The sequence below is a fragment of the Lutjanus erythropterus genome, chromosome 15 (assembly GCF_056507025.1).
Source record: "Lutjanus erythropterus isolate fLutEry1 chromosome 15, fLutEry1.hap2, whole genome shotgun sequence".
NCBI classification, from domain to species: domain Eukaryota; kingdom Metazoa; phylum Chordata; class Actinopteri; order Lutjaniformes; family Lutjanidae; genus Lutjanus; species Lutjanus erythropterus.
Genome location: NC_139331.1, coordinates 20,188,707 through 20,204,094, shown reverse-complemented (window position 1 = coordinate 20,204,094; position 15,388 = coordinate 20,188,707). Strand labels below are relative to the sequence as shown.

Genomic DNA, 15,388 nt, shown 5'->3' with positions numbered 1-15,388 from the left:
TGCCTGGTACATATTCATAAGGAGTGTACATCAATGACGGTTTTGTACAAGTCTATTTTTTAACCGTACATTTACACACCTTTGCTAATGAGTTCAGTTTTCTTCTTCTTGGCCCAGATGTTGTGGTAATTTTCTGCAACCACCTCCACCATGCCCTGCAGAATCAGTAAAATGCAAATGTCATTAAATCTGAACAAAGACAATTCCCACACTTCACTAAATATGTAAAAACGTACTACAACAATTATTATATTATTTATTACCACAAAAGTGATAAAGAGTCAAATACATACAAACCTGTAACTCTCTAGACAAAGTGACATTGTGCAAGTCCATTGGAGTCGGACTGAATCCAGTGACCTATAAAGTCAGAAAGAGTCAATATGAGCACAAAACCATATTTGAATGTTAAAATAACAATATAATATATAATATATATAATAATATAATAACAATAAATGCATCATGTATTCCACAATATTTCCACTTAATTCAATATATAGTTTACAACATTTTGGCAGTTGACATAGTCCAGCTGCAATTTAACTGATATCTATTTATATGATAAATTAATTATAACATTAAAGGGAAACCATTATTGATACAAGCCATTAGCTTTGTTGCTTTGCTGCGTCTGAGGAAGTGATCCTCCCATTTAATCTTTTAATGGGGCCCTAATATAAATTACCTCTGCTACACGCAGTGCAAAAACACCACAGCAAAAGCTGAGGCTGCTTAATGACAACAACACAGACAGCTTTAAGAAAGGTGAATCTTCTCTCTAAAACTGTGATGAAAAGTATTATGACATTAAGAAGATAATACATCAGGCTGTCTCACTTGAGAGTCTGAGATCTTTCGTTGTTTTTCGCTTTCTCGTTGTTGGAACATGGCTTCTCCCTCCTTGGTCCTCTCAATGTTCCAGCCCATAGACAGCATGCTCTTCAATGACTCTCTCACTGGCCAGCGGTATGTTTCTCTCTCCTGCAGATTGAAAACACACAGTCAGTCTGTCAGTCAGTATTTGGCTTAACATTTGACACAGAACTGTGTCACCATCAGATGTTTTTACAAGTTAGACTCACATCTGATCTGGAAATTTAACAACTTCATTAATTTTCCAAAGGATGTTTATTTCTAGGTTGTTTTCCTACTAGAGTGTGATGTTAATAAATAGTTTGGCACAGGACAGGCAAAATGTGCACTTTTTATTTGTGAGCAAAAAATTAAAACCATGGATTTTTATGTTTGATCAGTTTTCAAGTTGGTAAACATTAATTTGTAGAGATCCACTGAATGCAAGTTTCTTCAGATTCTTGTTTTCTGATTTCCAAATCTCCCGTTTCAGATTTTGGGTGATTCAGATTTGAAGTACAATTGACTGCTAAACATTTTTCTAACTTTTCTTCATTATGTTCATAATAAAACATTGACTATTAAATAACTTACATTTTCTCTAAAACTGCTCTAGGTTACTGCCAAGCCTTATCCTCTTTTCTCCCTCCCTCTCCACCTTTTCAAACCTTTCTTTTTCGCCTCCAGTCTTCTCTCACATTTTTTCATAATCTGACCGGCAGAGAATCAGATATATCTGACACTGATTCCAGTTGCTGGCTGATCGATCGCTGCACTGAACACTGGCTTTGCCATTAATGCAACCAACACAATTATTTAACGTACCTTCTCACTCAGAGCTTTGTAAGGCTTCAGCAGTGGATGGGATTTAGCCTGCTCATCCACACTGTCTCCATGTTTCCAGCCTGCTGACACCTGCAACAACAGGTCATAGTAGGCCATGTAGCATTCTGCATTTCAGAGATATACTGTGAATAACTGCTGGTCAGGCATGTTATTGTAACAGACAATGTAGAAAGTTTTTCTTCAGCAGTTTGTACTGAGCCTTTCATTTGTATCTACATAGTTTATTTGAGAGAGGACATTAATTAAATGTCAGTAAAAGGGGGGTAGACACTGAAACCACATAGATGGGGACTAACCTTCTCTGAGGACCACTTGTCATGGGAATGCTCTGCATATTTGTTGGCAATGTACTCAAGTTTTTCAGGAAGGGAGATACTAGAAAGGAGAAAGTTAAAATATTTATTGTTATTTCAATGTCAGTTTTACTTGAGCAGGTAAAAGCTTTGTTGTATAAACAAACACTCCAGGAAAACACACAGATTTGAAATAAAAGCTAACACTGGCAAAACAATTCATAAGTTTTAGATGTTAGATTAATTTCAACATCCTGCCTCTTATGCTACTTGACTAAAAAAAAATATCAAAATTGTCAGATCACTCACTTGACAGTGTTGATGGGTTTGGGATCAAAGTTGCCCTGTGCATCCACGGATGCCTGTTTCTCCAGTGTTGCTCCAAGACTGGCATCCACGAAGTCAGGAGGCAGCGCTCCAGCGATGGCACACAGGCATGACTTGGCCATTTTGAAAAGTTCAGCATCATACTTCTGCAGAGCAGACAGACACAGCAGGCAGGGGGGTTACAGACTGGGTTTCTCATCATTTACTCTGCAATGAGGACATGTCTGCCTAGCTATTAGATGGACAGACTGAGCAGAGCAAGCCGAGGAAAGGAAAAAAAGTAGGAGGCAGAAAACTGGAGAAGTCTGCACCAAGCGATGGCCTGTCACAAACTGATAAATGATTCATCTGTTTTGGTTTTGCCTCAGCTGCACTGCTCGCACTTCAGCATTTCATTAAGCTTTCACTTCACTACCTCTGACAACCAAGAACTTTTCTCTTGTGAGAACCACACTTAGGTGTTAAAAACTCAAGATTTTCTGAAAACAGAATATGAAAAAAACAGGAGCAAACAGAGGAAAGCTTTATGAGGGAAAACAACACCAGACTGCTAAACATTTTGTTATGTAACAAATAGGGATGTAAGGAAAATATTGTCTTGTCTCCTGAAACTTTTAATCTATTCTCAGAGATCAAAAATGAGCAAGAGGAAGAATACATTAAAAAAAAAAAACACACACAGTGTGTTTCTGGATGTACCTTGTGAGAAAGGGAGTCAAAGATTCCCCAGAAGAGTTTCTTGGTTAGGAGGAGCTCCTCCTCAGAGGCTGTGCCAAAGGTGCCCATACCAGAGGGCAAGCAGTAGTACTTCCAGTTCTGCTCATAGTGGTTGGTCAGAAGCTAGAGATCGGAAATACAAGAAAACATAACAATTTGAGAGTGAGGTTTTTACTGCTTCATAGCCCAAAATCAACATTATAGTGTACCTGTAGGCCTGTCACAATTATCACATAATCAACTGATCATGATTATTTGAGCTGACTGCAATAATCTTCCATAATCGTTAGAATAATTTTAATTCACCTGTATGAAAACAGCTGGATGAAACTAAAAGTAAAGAGCAGAATATTCTCATATTCTCATCACTAATTCCATGTTGTTTGAGGTTTAATGGGAACCCTTCTAATCATTTTGTTTCCCCCACAAACAATGTTGAAATACATGATGCTTGTTGCTTTACACTGTATGTCTGGATGTTCAACACTAATCAAACGAGATAAATGGTGCCTCTGATTGCTTGTTATAATTATCCCATAACTCTTTCAGTTAATAAATCAAGCACAAGAAACTGAGTCCAGTGTCTCACCCGGAGAGGTATCTTGCAGTATTCACTGAGCACAGGAACGTCAAACACCAGCCGTCTGAGCAGCTGCTGCATCATTGAGGGACGCAGATGCCTGTGAAATGTGAGGATTACATTATTTAAACATATAAATACAGAAGCAGTGGGTAGACAGTCCCATGATATTGAAAGTTTGTTTTTTTTTAAAAAAAAACCTGCAGAATAATTACATACATATGCGCATATCAGATATAATTCCCTCACGTGCAATTAAACAAGGCTGAGCACCTGAACAAAAATATTCATGTACTCATATCTAAGAATAAATTTAGGTGAAGAGGTTCCACGGTATGAAGGGGAACATCATATAATGCGACTTTTAGTATGTAGCACAAACATGACCCGCTGCTGATCAGCTGGAATAGTGTCGTGTTGTTTCCCATTTACAGAGCAAGGGCTGTGTAGGAACACCAGATTTTCTTTCCACACAAAAACAACAGACAGCTAGAGGACTGTGAGAAATCCTAGAAAATAAGTTTACCTGCTTTCACTGGGTAAACGTAACAAAGCTAAAAACACAGTACATTATTTGAGCCTACAAGTGCAAAAAAGCTTGGTTAAATCAGCCCTCTCATACTATTGCCCTAAATCTATTGTACTGTTATTGATTCCTGCAATTTGTGATTTATGGTGAATAGACCTACTGTAGTAGAACAGAGGGACTAACAATAAAGCCCGGGACAAGTTTGACACTGTTTGACAGTAGCATTGTTTGAAAAATAACAAGGTGCAGTCTTTGTAAATCCCCAGTTTCCCTTCAATATTTTCACTCAGCTGAGTCTGAACAAAGCTCTGCAGGCCTTACTTGCAGACAGCCAGGAGGCACTCCTCAATGGCGTCCCTTTGGGCTTTGGTGAGTGAGCGGCCTTTGGACAGCCGGTAGATAGTCTGCAGTGTGGAGTCAATCAGCTGTGCGTAGTGCTCCGTGCCAGCAAAGAGAGCGGCACAGCGGGTCAGCAGAGGCAGCACGGCCGAACCGATGTACCTGTTCATGGCCAGTGCCGTCTCAGTGGTGCTCAATGCCTCCTGTGGGTCAGCGAACAATACATGTAGCATCAGGATTAACAGAAAGTTGGAATATGTGCTCCTAACAACAGCAAAAGAAATATGATAAGGTCATCGGGTGAGGAAAACAGTTAAGAAAAAGTAGAGCTGAAAAAAATGTAATTTTCCCTGATGCCACAGTTGGGAATCATTTTAATCATTCAACAAGGTTTGAAAAGGGCATAGACTCAATAGAGATAGTCTTTTTTTAAATTCTGTGTGCTCTTACATGTAAATTTTCGACTTTTTGTGGGTGAAGGGTGGTGGGGTGGTGCTGCAGTTTACTATATGTATGCAAATTAAGTTGCATAGGTAAACAAGGTTTAACATTTTATTAGCATTTTGGACTTTACTGCTCTATGTTTGCTCTGCAAACACCACACAATGATAGCAGAAAATGTAATGTTTTTCTAAAGTTTTTTTAAGAGTAGTACACATGAGATGCACGCATGAGAAGCGCTTTTACCATCCATTTCGATAAGTTCTAATTTGATATTAAGAGCTGTAATAGCCCACATGAATCATTTTGAGCTTCTTTTTATTATTATATGCTACATGTAACTGTGTTTATGTGGTACTGAAACAGAGAAATATCTCCAGTAATACGATTTCTGTCTACCAACAGCTCTGTCTACTATGCTGCACTACTAGAAATTGTTTTAACAAGGAAGATTAGGTGTCTGATAATTGTTTTCTGATGGACTGGGAGATGAATACAAGACAGTCCATTGCTGATCCTTTGTTTCACTGCAAAAGCCCGCCTTTAAAAAGGCAATGCCATCAAGCTACCCATCTAGCCACCATATCTCGCCTGCTTCGTCTGGACTAAAAGCAAGATGGAGCTGGCCTCTGGGAAGGCCAATGGTATTAATTTTTGGTCCCACCCAACCCCCACACCCATCACTTTTTTCACCTGTTCTCAAGTCACAAACACAGGAGAGAAATCCATTTAGATTAGATGTCGAAAATGTCACCACATTTTTTTTCTCACTTGTCTCTCATGGCTTCCGTAAAAATATGATCATTTGAATACCAATCAGTCTCATGAGGATGAGCAGATGTTTATTGTCTCCAGCCTGCTAAGTTTACCAGTAATTATGTTGATGTTTCTGCAAACCCAAAGGCAGTCATGACAAAGCTTTGTTCTGATTATAAAACTGAGCAATCCGTGCTCATGTTTGCTTAGATTATCTCCCTCTGTCACACATCTAATGAGCAAACTGGAAATACAAATTTAACATGTGTTCTGAAATTATCACTAAATGACAGAAACATCATTTCAGTTTGAAATGTAATAGGAACAGATATAGAGACAATGATCAATATGTAGCAAGTGCTTTTACTTTTACGGGTTAAAAAGACAAAAACAAAACAGAGACACGTTTCAATAACAAAATGGGAGTTCGAAGGTAAAGGTTTCCTGTTGATATGTGGTGAAAGTTGTTTGGGTTTACAGTCACTCACTGTGTCCAAAGACGCTGAGGCTCGGAGGTCAGGCAGAAAGCCGACCTCCAACATGTGGAGCAGGAAGCTCTGGTCCTCAATGCCATACACTCGCTCCAGGAAGAGCACCATGGAGGCCTTATGGTCCGGACAGAAACAGGCTGACATATCGGGCTCCGTCACTGTGCCATCTGAGAGTTGAACACATTTCAAGTGGGAAATTTTCAGGTTAAAGTATACACTTTAAAAATATTGTATATGTTATTTCTATTTAATCTGATACTTTTCTAGTATTCTAGACTATTGAAGTGTATTTAGAAAGGCATTAAACATTTTGTTAGGAGGAGCAGAAGAAAAAATATGCTTAAAATAAAAGGATGCTGGGGAGTAAATACAGAATTCAGGAGGGAGAGGAAAAATAGGGACATAGAGAAACAAAAGAACCTAACAAACAAAGAATCTTTTAATACACTATCGAATGATGCATACATATTTATGACCAAAATATATAGAAAGAAAAAAGATTAACAGTGGGAGTGAGTGTCACGGGTATATTTAGAGTAATTCCAGTAATGATGATCCTGGCCTGTGGAAACTTATTACAAGAGCAAAATACCATGAATTCTGTCACTTAAGACACAGATTGCTTTTTTATTAGAAAATGTCACAGAGAAAAGCTGGATATGAAGTTATTTTTCTGGTGAGATTGTTGCTGTTGAGGACAGCATTTTTTTTAAGGATTTTTTTTAATAAAAATGCACTAACTGCAAAGATGCAAGACACATTTTGTGAGCACAAATTTCCCCCACAGTAGAAACACAGAGAAAGAAGTGAACGGATATTCACTCCCGAATGAAGCCTGGCTGGTGGGACAGAGTCATTTACATGATATATGTCCTGCAGGCAGAGCTGAGATGATTTTGTGCAGAGATATGAAATTATTTCAGTTGCCTTGGCAGCATGACTTACTGTACATACCAGTCAAATCAACCTTTTTTCAGATTTCTAGACAGTAAAGTAATATGACATGTCAGTTCAGCAGGCAGCAGAAAAAATGCAATTCTGATGTATTGCAGCTTGTGTGTGTATTCACAGCACTCTGATAAAACAATTTAATTTAAATTGTGAGACCAGTTTCTGACCAGTCTCAGCCTTGAATCCATTCCAAAGACCATTTTTCTGCTTCAGCTGGATGCTTTTCTGTCACTTTTGGCTACTAATACAATTTCCTTCCTCCATTACATTTTAAAACTTAACACTGCTTGTTTTTGTTGCTCTTTTGGGTTCATTTTTTTCTTTTTCAACTATCACCCTCTCCATGCATGATTTCATATACCACCAAACTAATAAAACAACAGCCACAGAGACCAACATACCTTTATTAACCACAGGCATTTTGAGGGGGATGCTAATGACGCCCACCAGGTCTGTAGTAGGAACCAGAGAGCGCAGGATGGCCCGGATACGCAGTGCCTCACCTTTACCTGCATTGATAAGCTGGAAGAGACAAAAAAAAAAAAAGAAAAAGAAAAAGAAAACCAATCAGAATCAAGTTTACTGCCAAATAGGTTTTCACATACAAGGAACTGCCTTGATGTTAAACAGAGAAAGATGGATAAAAAGCAAGCACTGCAAGTCAAAAGTATGTGTAAGAAATTGGCAATAAAATATGAAAAAATAATATAAAGATATGTACAATATGTTATAAGGAGAGCAGTACAGACCGAGTACGGGTATGTATTCACCAGGGACAGTGCAACAGCTCACAGTATGAAGTATAAGAATATTTGAAATTTGCAAGATAGCAATCTAAAGAAAAATGTGTGTCAATGCATCACATTTATTGATATGACACGACAAAACAATGTGTACCAACACACCAAAGCAGCCATCTGTAGCGCCATCTTGCTTCAAATGGGAAATATTCACTTTTAACTTTTAATTTTCCAAATCGGATGATATTGTAAAGCTACTCTACTTGATTTGACCCCCCATATTGTAAGTTACTGGCCACTATACGGTTTGTTCTTCATATTGTGGGGAGCCTCACATGCATCTCTGGAGCACAACGTCCCAGCAAGTCAATAAGAGCTGAGTAGAAGGACATGATGGCATTGCCCATGTGAATAACTTCTCCTTCTTCCTCACCAGACCTGAAACACACAAACATAAACACATACCACTCAGTCACTGTGACATACTATTTTGGGAGACTGCAAACCTCCCTAGGAAATCAGGAACCATAAACTCAAGGCAGGAATATTACATGAGCTCCTTATAGGCCACTATATTTGACATATTGATTCTGACCTGCTTCCCAATCCTTCTCCTCACTTCATGCAATAATAACTTTCCCCATTAAAATGCAGCCAGAGTATTACAGCTTTTGCATACTGATGTGAGCTGGCAGGCACCAACACTTACTACAAATTGGCCACAGCTTTGATCACTTTCAAGGCTACTACACTGTTTTCTCAAGTATCTCTGTATGAAATATCTGTCTTTATATTAAAATAAATCAATTATTCCAAAACTTACTTAAAATCTGAAGTAAATGCATGAGTAATAACCACCACCACAAGTTAAAATAATAAAATATTTCTAAAATATTCTTGACATAATTTGATTTGCACTGGAAACATTAATTAGGACAGTTTCTCTAAGATCAACTTGAATCTCAGTTAAATGTGTGCAGCTGTGAGCGTGATGTTTGTGACCTTGCATCTAGTTTGGAAGCCAATCATGGTCAAATGCAACTTAAACAAGTGTGATGTCGAAACTTGAAATCTCTAGAGCACACATACTGACAAAAGCCTTTCAGTTAAGTAGGAGACCACTTTCATACAGCTACTAAAGTTTTGAAATGACTCACATTTGCAAATTGTGTATAAAGGAGACTGAGATTTGCTATTGAGAAATTTGTTGTTTGTTTTTTTTATTGAGGATGTATTACTATATGGTTTTTACATTTTAAACATGTCAGGAGAAGAACATTAATCTCAATTAAAGTACAAGGTATGTTGGACAGGGGTGAAACAAAGAGAGTCTGTGATGAATTTCCTGTTTTGGAAGATCCTTTAGTGAAGAAATTCAATGGGATGATAAAACTTAACATTCAAACTGAGAGCAAAAAACTCTTTTCCTTACAGTTCCTTTGTGCCGGCTGACACAAAGAGGTAAATTTCATTTACTTCTCTGTGAGGTGAATGAACAATATATAAAATTGAGAGTAAGAATAATGCTGGTTTAGCAGAGCTCAGAAACACACGGGCGAAACTAATTAAATGTAACAATTCACCACAAAGACACAGATAATGGGAGACTTTATCGCTGGAGGCTGCTTTCGAGACATTCAGTGGGTTTTTAAAAGTCTCTCATAATTTAAATTCACAGGCTTTTCAAACCAAAGTAGAGCAAAGAAAGAAATCAGTATGGATTCCTACCCAGTAGTGACTCCAACAGGGGTCTTGGGGAGGTCCAGGGCAGGATCGTCTGAGATCTTGATGGCTTCATTCATGGCAGCCAGCAGACCCTGACCTCCCTCTCCCCTCAGGGCAGGGCCAAAACACTCTGGACGTCTGATCAACAGCTTCACCACCACATTGGCATTTTCCTCCACACTCTCACCTGGTAGACAAATACAGCAGGGCAATGGACGGGTGATGATTCGAATCAGATTTATTCAACCTCAATAGCTAGTGGGCCACAGACAAAACTGGGGGGTTCTGGGCCACAGAGAATACTTTCACAAATACCACAAATTAAGTATAATGGTCCCTAGAAGGTCAGATTCACTCTGTCTCCTGGAAGGAACTTCATTTCCAGGGAAAGCTGACTAATATTTCCACTTAAGCACTTCTCCAGTCCTGGGTATAAGACAAAAGTTAGAGGTAGAGCAGGTTAGGGTTAATGAAGGGGGAAATGCTGCTAAGATGCCTTCTTCTGCCAAAATTTTCAGGACGACTCTGTGATTCTTGCCAATATTGTTTCATTTTTTTACCTGTAACTTCAGTAAGTGTCACAATATCATCTATTATGCCATGCAAACACAAAGCGTGTGTACAGACCACTCACAAAGATGAGTTTTAAACAGACAATGTTTCTTCACAATTAACGTTTTGTAGTGCTGAACATGTTCCTGTCTTGTGCCACAAAGGCCCCTTTAGGTCAAATGTAGAAAATGTAATCTATCTGTTTTTTGTTGATCGCAATTTCTTAACATTTATCATCATTTATTGATATTAAAATGTACCCTTAAAGTTGTAAAGTATTTACAGTGTGCGAACACATTTTTTTTTACTTTCAATTCTACTTGCCAAAACAAGCAGTATCTTTCCTTAAAGACTGATAAACATTGGTTAGTCAATTACTAGATTTAATTGCCAAATATTTTGATAATGGATTAATCAGTTCAGTCATTTTACGGGCGAAAATGTCATGACATTTGCTGGTTCTAGCCTCTTAAAAGTTGTGATTTGTTGCCTGTTTCTGTCATTTATGAGAGAAAATGATGTAAATGCATTCTGAATGTCACCTGCACAAAATAAGCAATGTGAAGATGTCACTTGGGGCTCTGAAAAATTGCAATGAATGCAAATGCTTGTGGTATTACTTCTCATCTTTATTGCTGCATTGCTACCTATGCACATTGCCACCACCTCTGCTGTAGAACATGGACCTGCAGCGTATTGTTGTTCTGAAGACAAAGTCCACAGGGTATCTTTAAAAGGCAGCAGTTACTGTATTCATTGTATAAGCCATGTATGAAAGTGGACATACCATTGCAGAAGACGGCGAACCTCAGGAAGGACAGGTAGCGTTCTCCCTCTATAGGGTTCCAGCCGAGGTCAGGGTAACCCTTAGCAACCAGCATGGCACAACTCTGAAGACCACAACCTGCCAGGTATGTCACCACCTACACAGACACACACTTTGGTTTCACCTATAATGGCACACACTGTCTTTTTGACTGTTGGTGTCAGTGACAGCTTGAAAGCATTTGCTGAGCTAGCTTGTTCAAACAGGACAAAGTTGTACTTAATTCTTTAAGAAAACTTGGGTGGCACAAGGTTTCTATTTAAATCTGACTTACTGTCACCATAAGTCAGCAGTGAGCCTTTATAAATCTCAATGTACTCTTACTACAGAAGTATCTGGTTCTCTTACCTCAGCATATTTAATTTAATTTGATTCCAATTCACAGTTTTACAGTGTCTGAAATAGTATTTAACACTAAAATAAGTCAAAGACAAATCCATGTGCTACAGCAACAAATACCTTGAGGTCATACTGAACAGAATAAACACTGCTTAGTCATCTAATCAGTCTTCGACCACTGTGCCCAGCTGAGGAACAGCCATGATGTGTCTATCTAAATATGTTTTCTGGGTTAATTTCTACCCACAATTGTACTATCAGCCCCGGTCATTTAGATGTAGTCAAATATGCACTATGGGGCCGTAGTAACCAACCTTCTCAAGATCGGGTTCCTCCAGGGCCAGAGCCAGGCCATTGTTGTCCATCACCGAAGATGCTGCAACATCCAGAGGAGTGGAGCCCCGCATTGCTTCAGAGGCTGCACACAAACACACAGATCCACACACACAGAGCGTTAGCAGTGAAGGAAACATTTGTTCTTTACTAAACAACAGGGGGCAGTCTATCTGCATGTGCTATTGTGATGTTCTCTTGTCTCTCTCTTACAATTCCAAAGAGCAGGTAATATTTAAATGTTACTGATATCAACTGAATCTGACCTTTAAATAAAGGCTGATTTCTTATTACATGTTACACACTGATTTATACTGATAATTATTGTTAAAGGAAAACAAAAAGACATATTTTCTTACTTTTACACTCTCTTGTTAATCTCAGCAGAATATCATTCACATTTAGTAAAAGGACCTATTTTTTTTAGAAAATTACCAGCTCTGAACTTAAGAGTTGCAAACATAATGAAAATTGTCAGAAAAACATTAGGTTGTGTCGGCAATGCATCGATACATATATTGTGTGAGAATAGAACAACATTTCATATAATGCTCTATGGTTTATTTTGTTGTGCCACAGATCAAACCCTTTACAGAAATATTCTTCATCATTTGGTTAACAGTTTGTGTTCTTCTGCATGGCATGGATGAAGGCGAGATTTAAAATGAGCACAGGGAAACGGGATCCCCAGGAATATCTATTTAAACAGTTTCTCGGGAATAGAATTAGAACCTATGGGAAAATATTTAGAAAATATTTAGGCCTAGTTTACTTTCTTTAAAACATATTCTACAGCTCAAATACAAACAAAATTAAGCTAAATATGTGGTCATTTTATATGAACCATTTAGCCTTATAATTAAAAAAAAAAATGTGCACACTGTTGCAGGGCAATTCAGATAAAAATATATATCAATAATTGGTTTATAATTATAACAATGTCCTTCATGAAGGCAAACATGTCATTTGGGAAAATAAGTTTTTAAATGGACAAACATACAAGAAAACACAAGAATGTCTTCCAGCACCTTACAATGATGCAAGTGATTTATGAGTAAGCATATCAAATGTTTCATGTTCAGCATAACAAACCGTCGTGTTTGCATTCGCCTGTCCTCTCCACACCATGTGAACCTCTCCTCTTTCAAAGGCAGTTGCTTTAGTTTAAGAGTAGCAGCAGCCACAGCCCAGTGACTCATCAGTCCTGCCCCGCATGCCTAAATAACCCTCGTTTTCCTGCCTCCCTCTCTGCCATTCTTCTCCCTCCATCAGCTTCTCTGCCCCTCTCACTCTCAAGCTGATACCCTGCAATAATGTGGGCGCTAAGTTTGTGTCACACTCCAATTAGCTGAAAAACTCTTCTCGCGAGTGGCACCTACTGCTTTCAGTGAACATTGTGCATCATTTTGGAAGCAGCAGATGGCCAATTTTTCAGTTCCTACAGCGTGGTAAATACTTGAAGAAATTCAAAATGTAAAAGAATCTCTTAAACTCAATATTTCTCTTTTCTGCTTTTCATTTTCTCTCAGAATCTCAACACACAAAATCTTGCCTCTTTTTCTTCAATACCTTCTGCTCACCCTTTTTATGTACATTTCTAAACCTCTATCTTCTTCTCTCAGAGTGATATACACTCAGCCGTAATAGAGAATGCTGCAAGGCAACTGTCAGCAGATAAGAGGAGAGTAGACGGTCTCATTTTATAAAGTCAACCAATACTTACCCAGCCCGACACTGCTGTTCTCCAGCAGGTAGCTCAGGTGGTCAAACATGGCTTTTTGGTTCTGGCGGCTAATGCGACAGAAGTAGCACAAGAAACGACAACAGCTGGCCACCATCTTTGGGAAGGCGATCTCCTGTGGACAAAAATTAAAACAAAATGTATAGATGTACATAAGTCAAAGCAGACCCTCATTTTTTTTTTACTTTAATATTCATTTTGCCGAAAACCACAAGTATGTGAGTAGTCGTGAGTATCTTTTTTAGCAATCTGTTTCCAATACGACAAAATTAAAGGGCAAGCCCCAAAATATGGAAAACTTTAAATCAAATTTTGGCCCAGAAATCATCCTGTTTCTGATAACCCCTTTGAAAAACTTCAAATTTTGGAATTAAAAAATATCATATGATCTTCTTCCACTGGAACTTTCTCCAGGACCCCTAGCTGGTAGCCTGGTTTGTTCATCTGACCAAGCCTCATTCCTTCTTCCAGTTCTGTTTGACGCAGACAGTAGTGTAGGTTCTTGGGGTTTCAGACCCACAAGTTTTGATGTAAATCTGAAACGGTGTAATATTCTCTACCGTATGAGTCATGCTGATGTTAGGAGAGACAAGAAAACATTTTTGATGATGATACTTAGCCTTTCCCCAAAGAAATTACAGCAGCAACTCAGACAAATTTTAATTTATTTTGATATGTCTGGAGGTCTTATATGTTTGGCTCTGATAAAAGCTTAAAGTGCAGTCAATAAATAAAATTTATTTTCTGTTTCAAAACAGAACATTTGGAGAATCATTTCACCTTCAAGCCCTTCTGCATTTAATGCTGTTACCTCTGTGTCATCCTCATTTTTGTAAGCAGGGTTCAGTCTCAGTTCAGTTGGAATATAAAATCTAAAAGTGAAGTAATTTTTGTCCACACCAGAGATGAAAGTAAACATCCAGAGGAATGGATAGACACTAGAGGGAAATTGTCATCTTACCTTGCAAACATTACACTCTGTAAATATGCACAGCACAGAAACTCAGACTCATCAGACAAGATGCCTTTAACTGTTAAACTTTCAATCATGCCAAATTCTTTCACTAGGAGCAGATTTACTATGGTTTTTGATAGCTAAAGCCAGTTAATCTTTTTAATGTGTCCAAACCTCACGCCTTGTTACTCAGTACTAATGTTACCTGTGTGGTAATGCTGTGCATGATTGGGAATCATTTTTTATTAAAATAGAAAACCTAGCTTCCCTTCTTATTTTTTAAATCTGTTCAGAAGAATGATTTGGGATTCAACATGACAAAAGACCAGTGGGAGGACACCTTGGAAAGTGTAGATTTAGCTGAACAGGCACTAGGTATGGGCCAATACAGTTTAAAGTACTATATTGTCTTCATTATTCCAAAGTAAAACTTCCCATAATATATCTTAATACAGGCTTCTTTTGTATCCAGGGAGAGGTTGCCCCTTTTAGAGGACCTAATTACAATTGCAACTTCTATAAAGCTTATACCACACAGACTAATTCTCCTAAACTGGTAAAACCCTAGATGTAATATAAATCTCTAGACAGGGCATTGCTGGCCAGCCTTGCTTCCAATTTTCTCCACTGGTCCAAAAGCATTTTCTGCTTAACCCATCGTTATAAAAGACAGATCTCTCAAACTGTTCACTGAACACCTCAAACTGCAAACAAGCTATTATAACTTTTTCTGTGATGAATTTTCTGTGATGTTATGTAAAGTCTATGGGCCAAGTGAGAGCTCGCGCGGGGAAACAAAGAGGGAAAGACTACTGTGTATACTCTGTGGGCCACATATCCAAGAATTAAACCCAGACGCTAGACAACTTTTTTGACATAAGTGCCAGGCAGGCAATTTTCATTGTACTGAATGGGCACCATCTTTGCACAGACTATCTAGCTTATGGGAACAACCCACAGCCTCCCAGTCATATTTTATGGTTAAGATATTTCATATAGCACTTAAAACTAGAGGTGTACGAAAATATCAATATACTTAAGTATCACAGATT

General features: G+C 38.3%; 1 protein-coding gene across 2 annotated transcripts in view; it reads right to left on the bottom strand.

The window, feature by feature from the left end:
* The window catches only part of ryr3 (ryanodine receptor 3), a 151,673-nt gene that overhangs the window by 37,127 nt on the left and 99,158 nt on the right, over positions 1-15,388 (bottom strand). For both annotated transcript variants that reach the window (XM_084738176.1, XM_084738177.1), the window contains exons 43-58: positions 13,364-13,496; positions 11,622-11,725; positions 10,930-11,065; positions 9,594-9,777; positions 8,201-8,303; positions 7,527-7,647; positions 6,172-6,341; positions 4,469-4,689; positions 3,628-3,718; positions 3,021-3,161; positions 2,304-2,467; positions 1,998-2,076; positions 1,681-1,770; positions 841-984; positions 298-360; positions 80-155 (exon numbers count right to left, since the gene is read on the bottom strand). In XM_084738176.1, the coding sequence (XP_084594302.1) occupies positions 80-155; positions 298-360; positions 841-984; positions 1,681-1,770; positions 1,998-2,076; positions 2,304-2,467; positions 3,021-3,161; positions 3,628-3,718; positions 4,469-4,689; positions 6,172-6,341; positions 7,527-7,647; positions 8,201-8,303; positions 9,594-9,777; positions 10,930-11,065; positions 11,622-11,725; positions 13,364-13,496 (2,020 nt within the window). The remainder of the gene's footprint in view (positions 1-79; positions 156-297; positions 361-840; positions 985-1,680; positions 1,771-1,997; positions 2,077-2,303; positions 2,468-3,020; positions 3,162-3,627; positions 3,719-4,468; positions 4,690-6,171; positions 6,342-7,526; positions 7,648-8,200; positions 8,304-9,593; positions 9,778-10,929; positions 11,066-11,621; positions 11,726-13,363; positions 13,497-15,388) is intronic.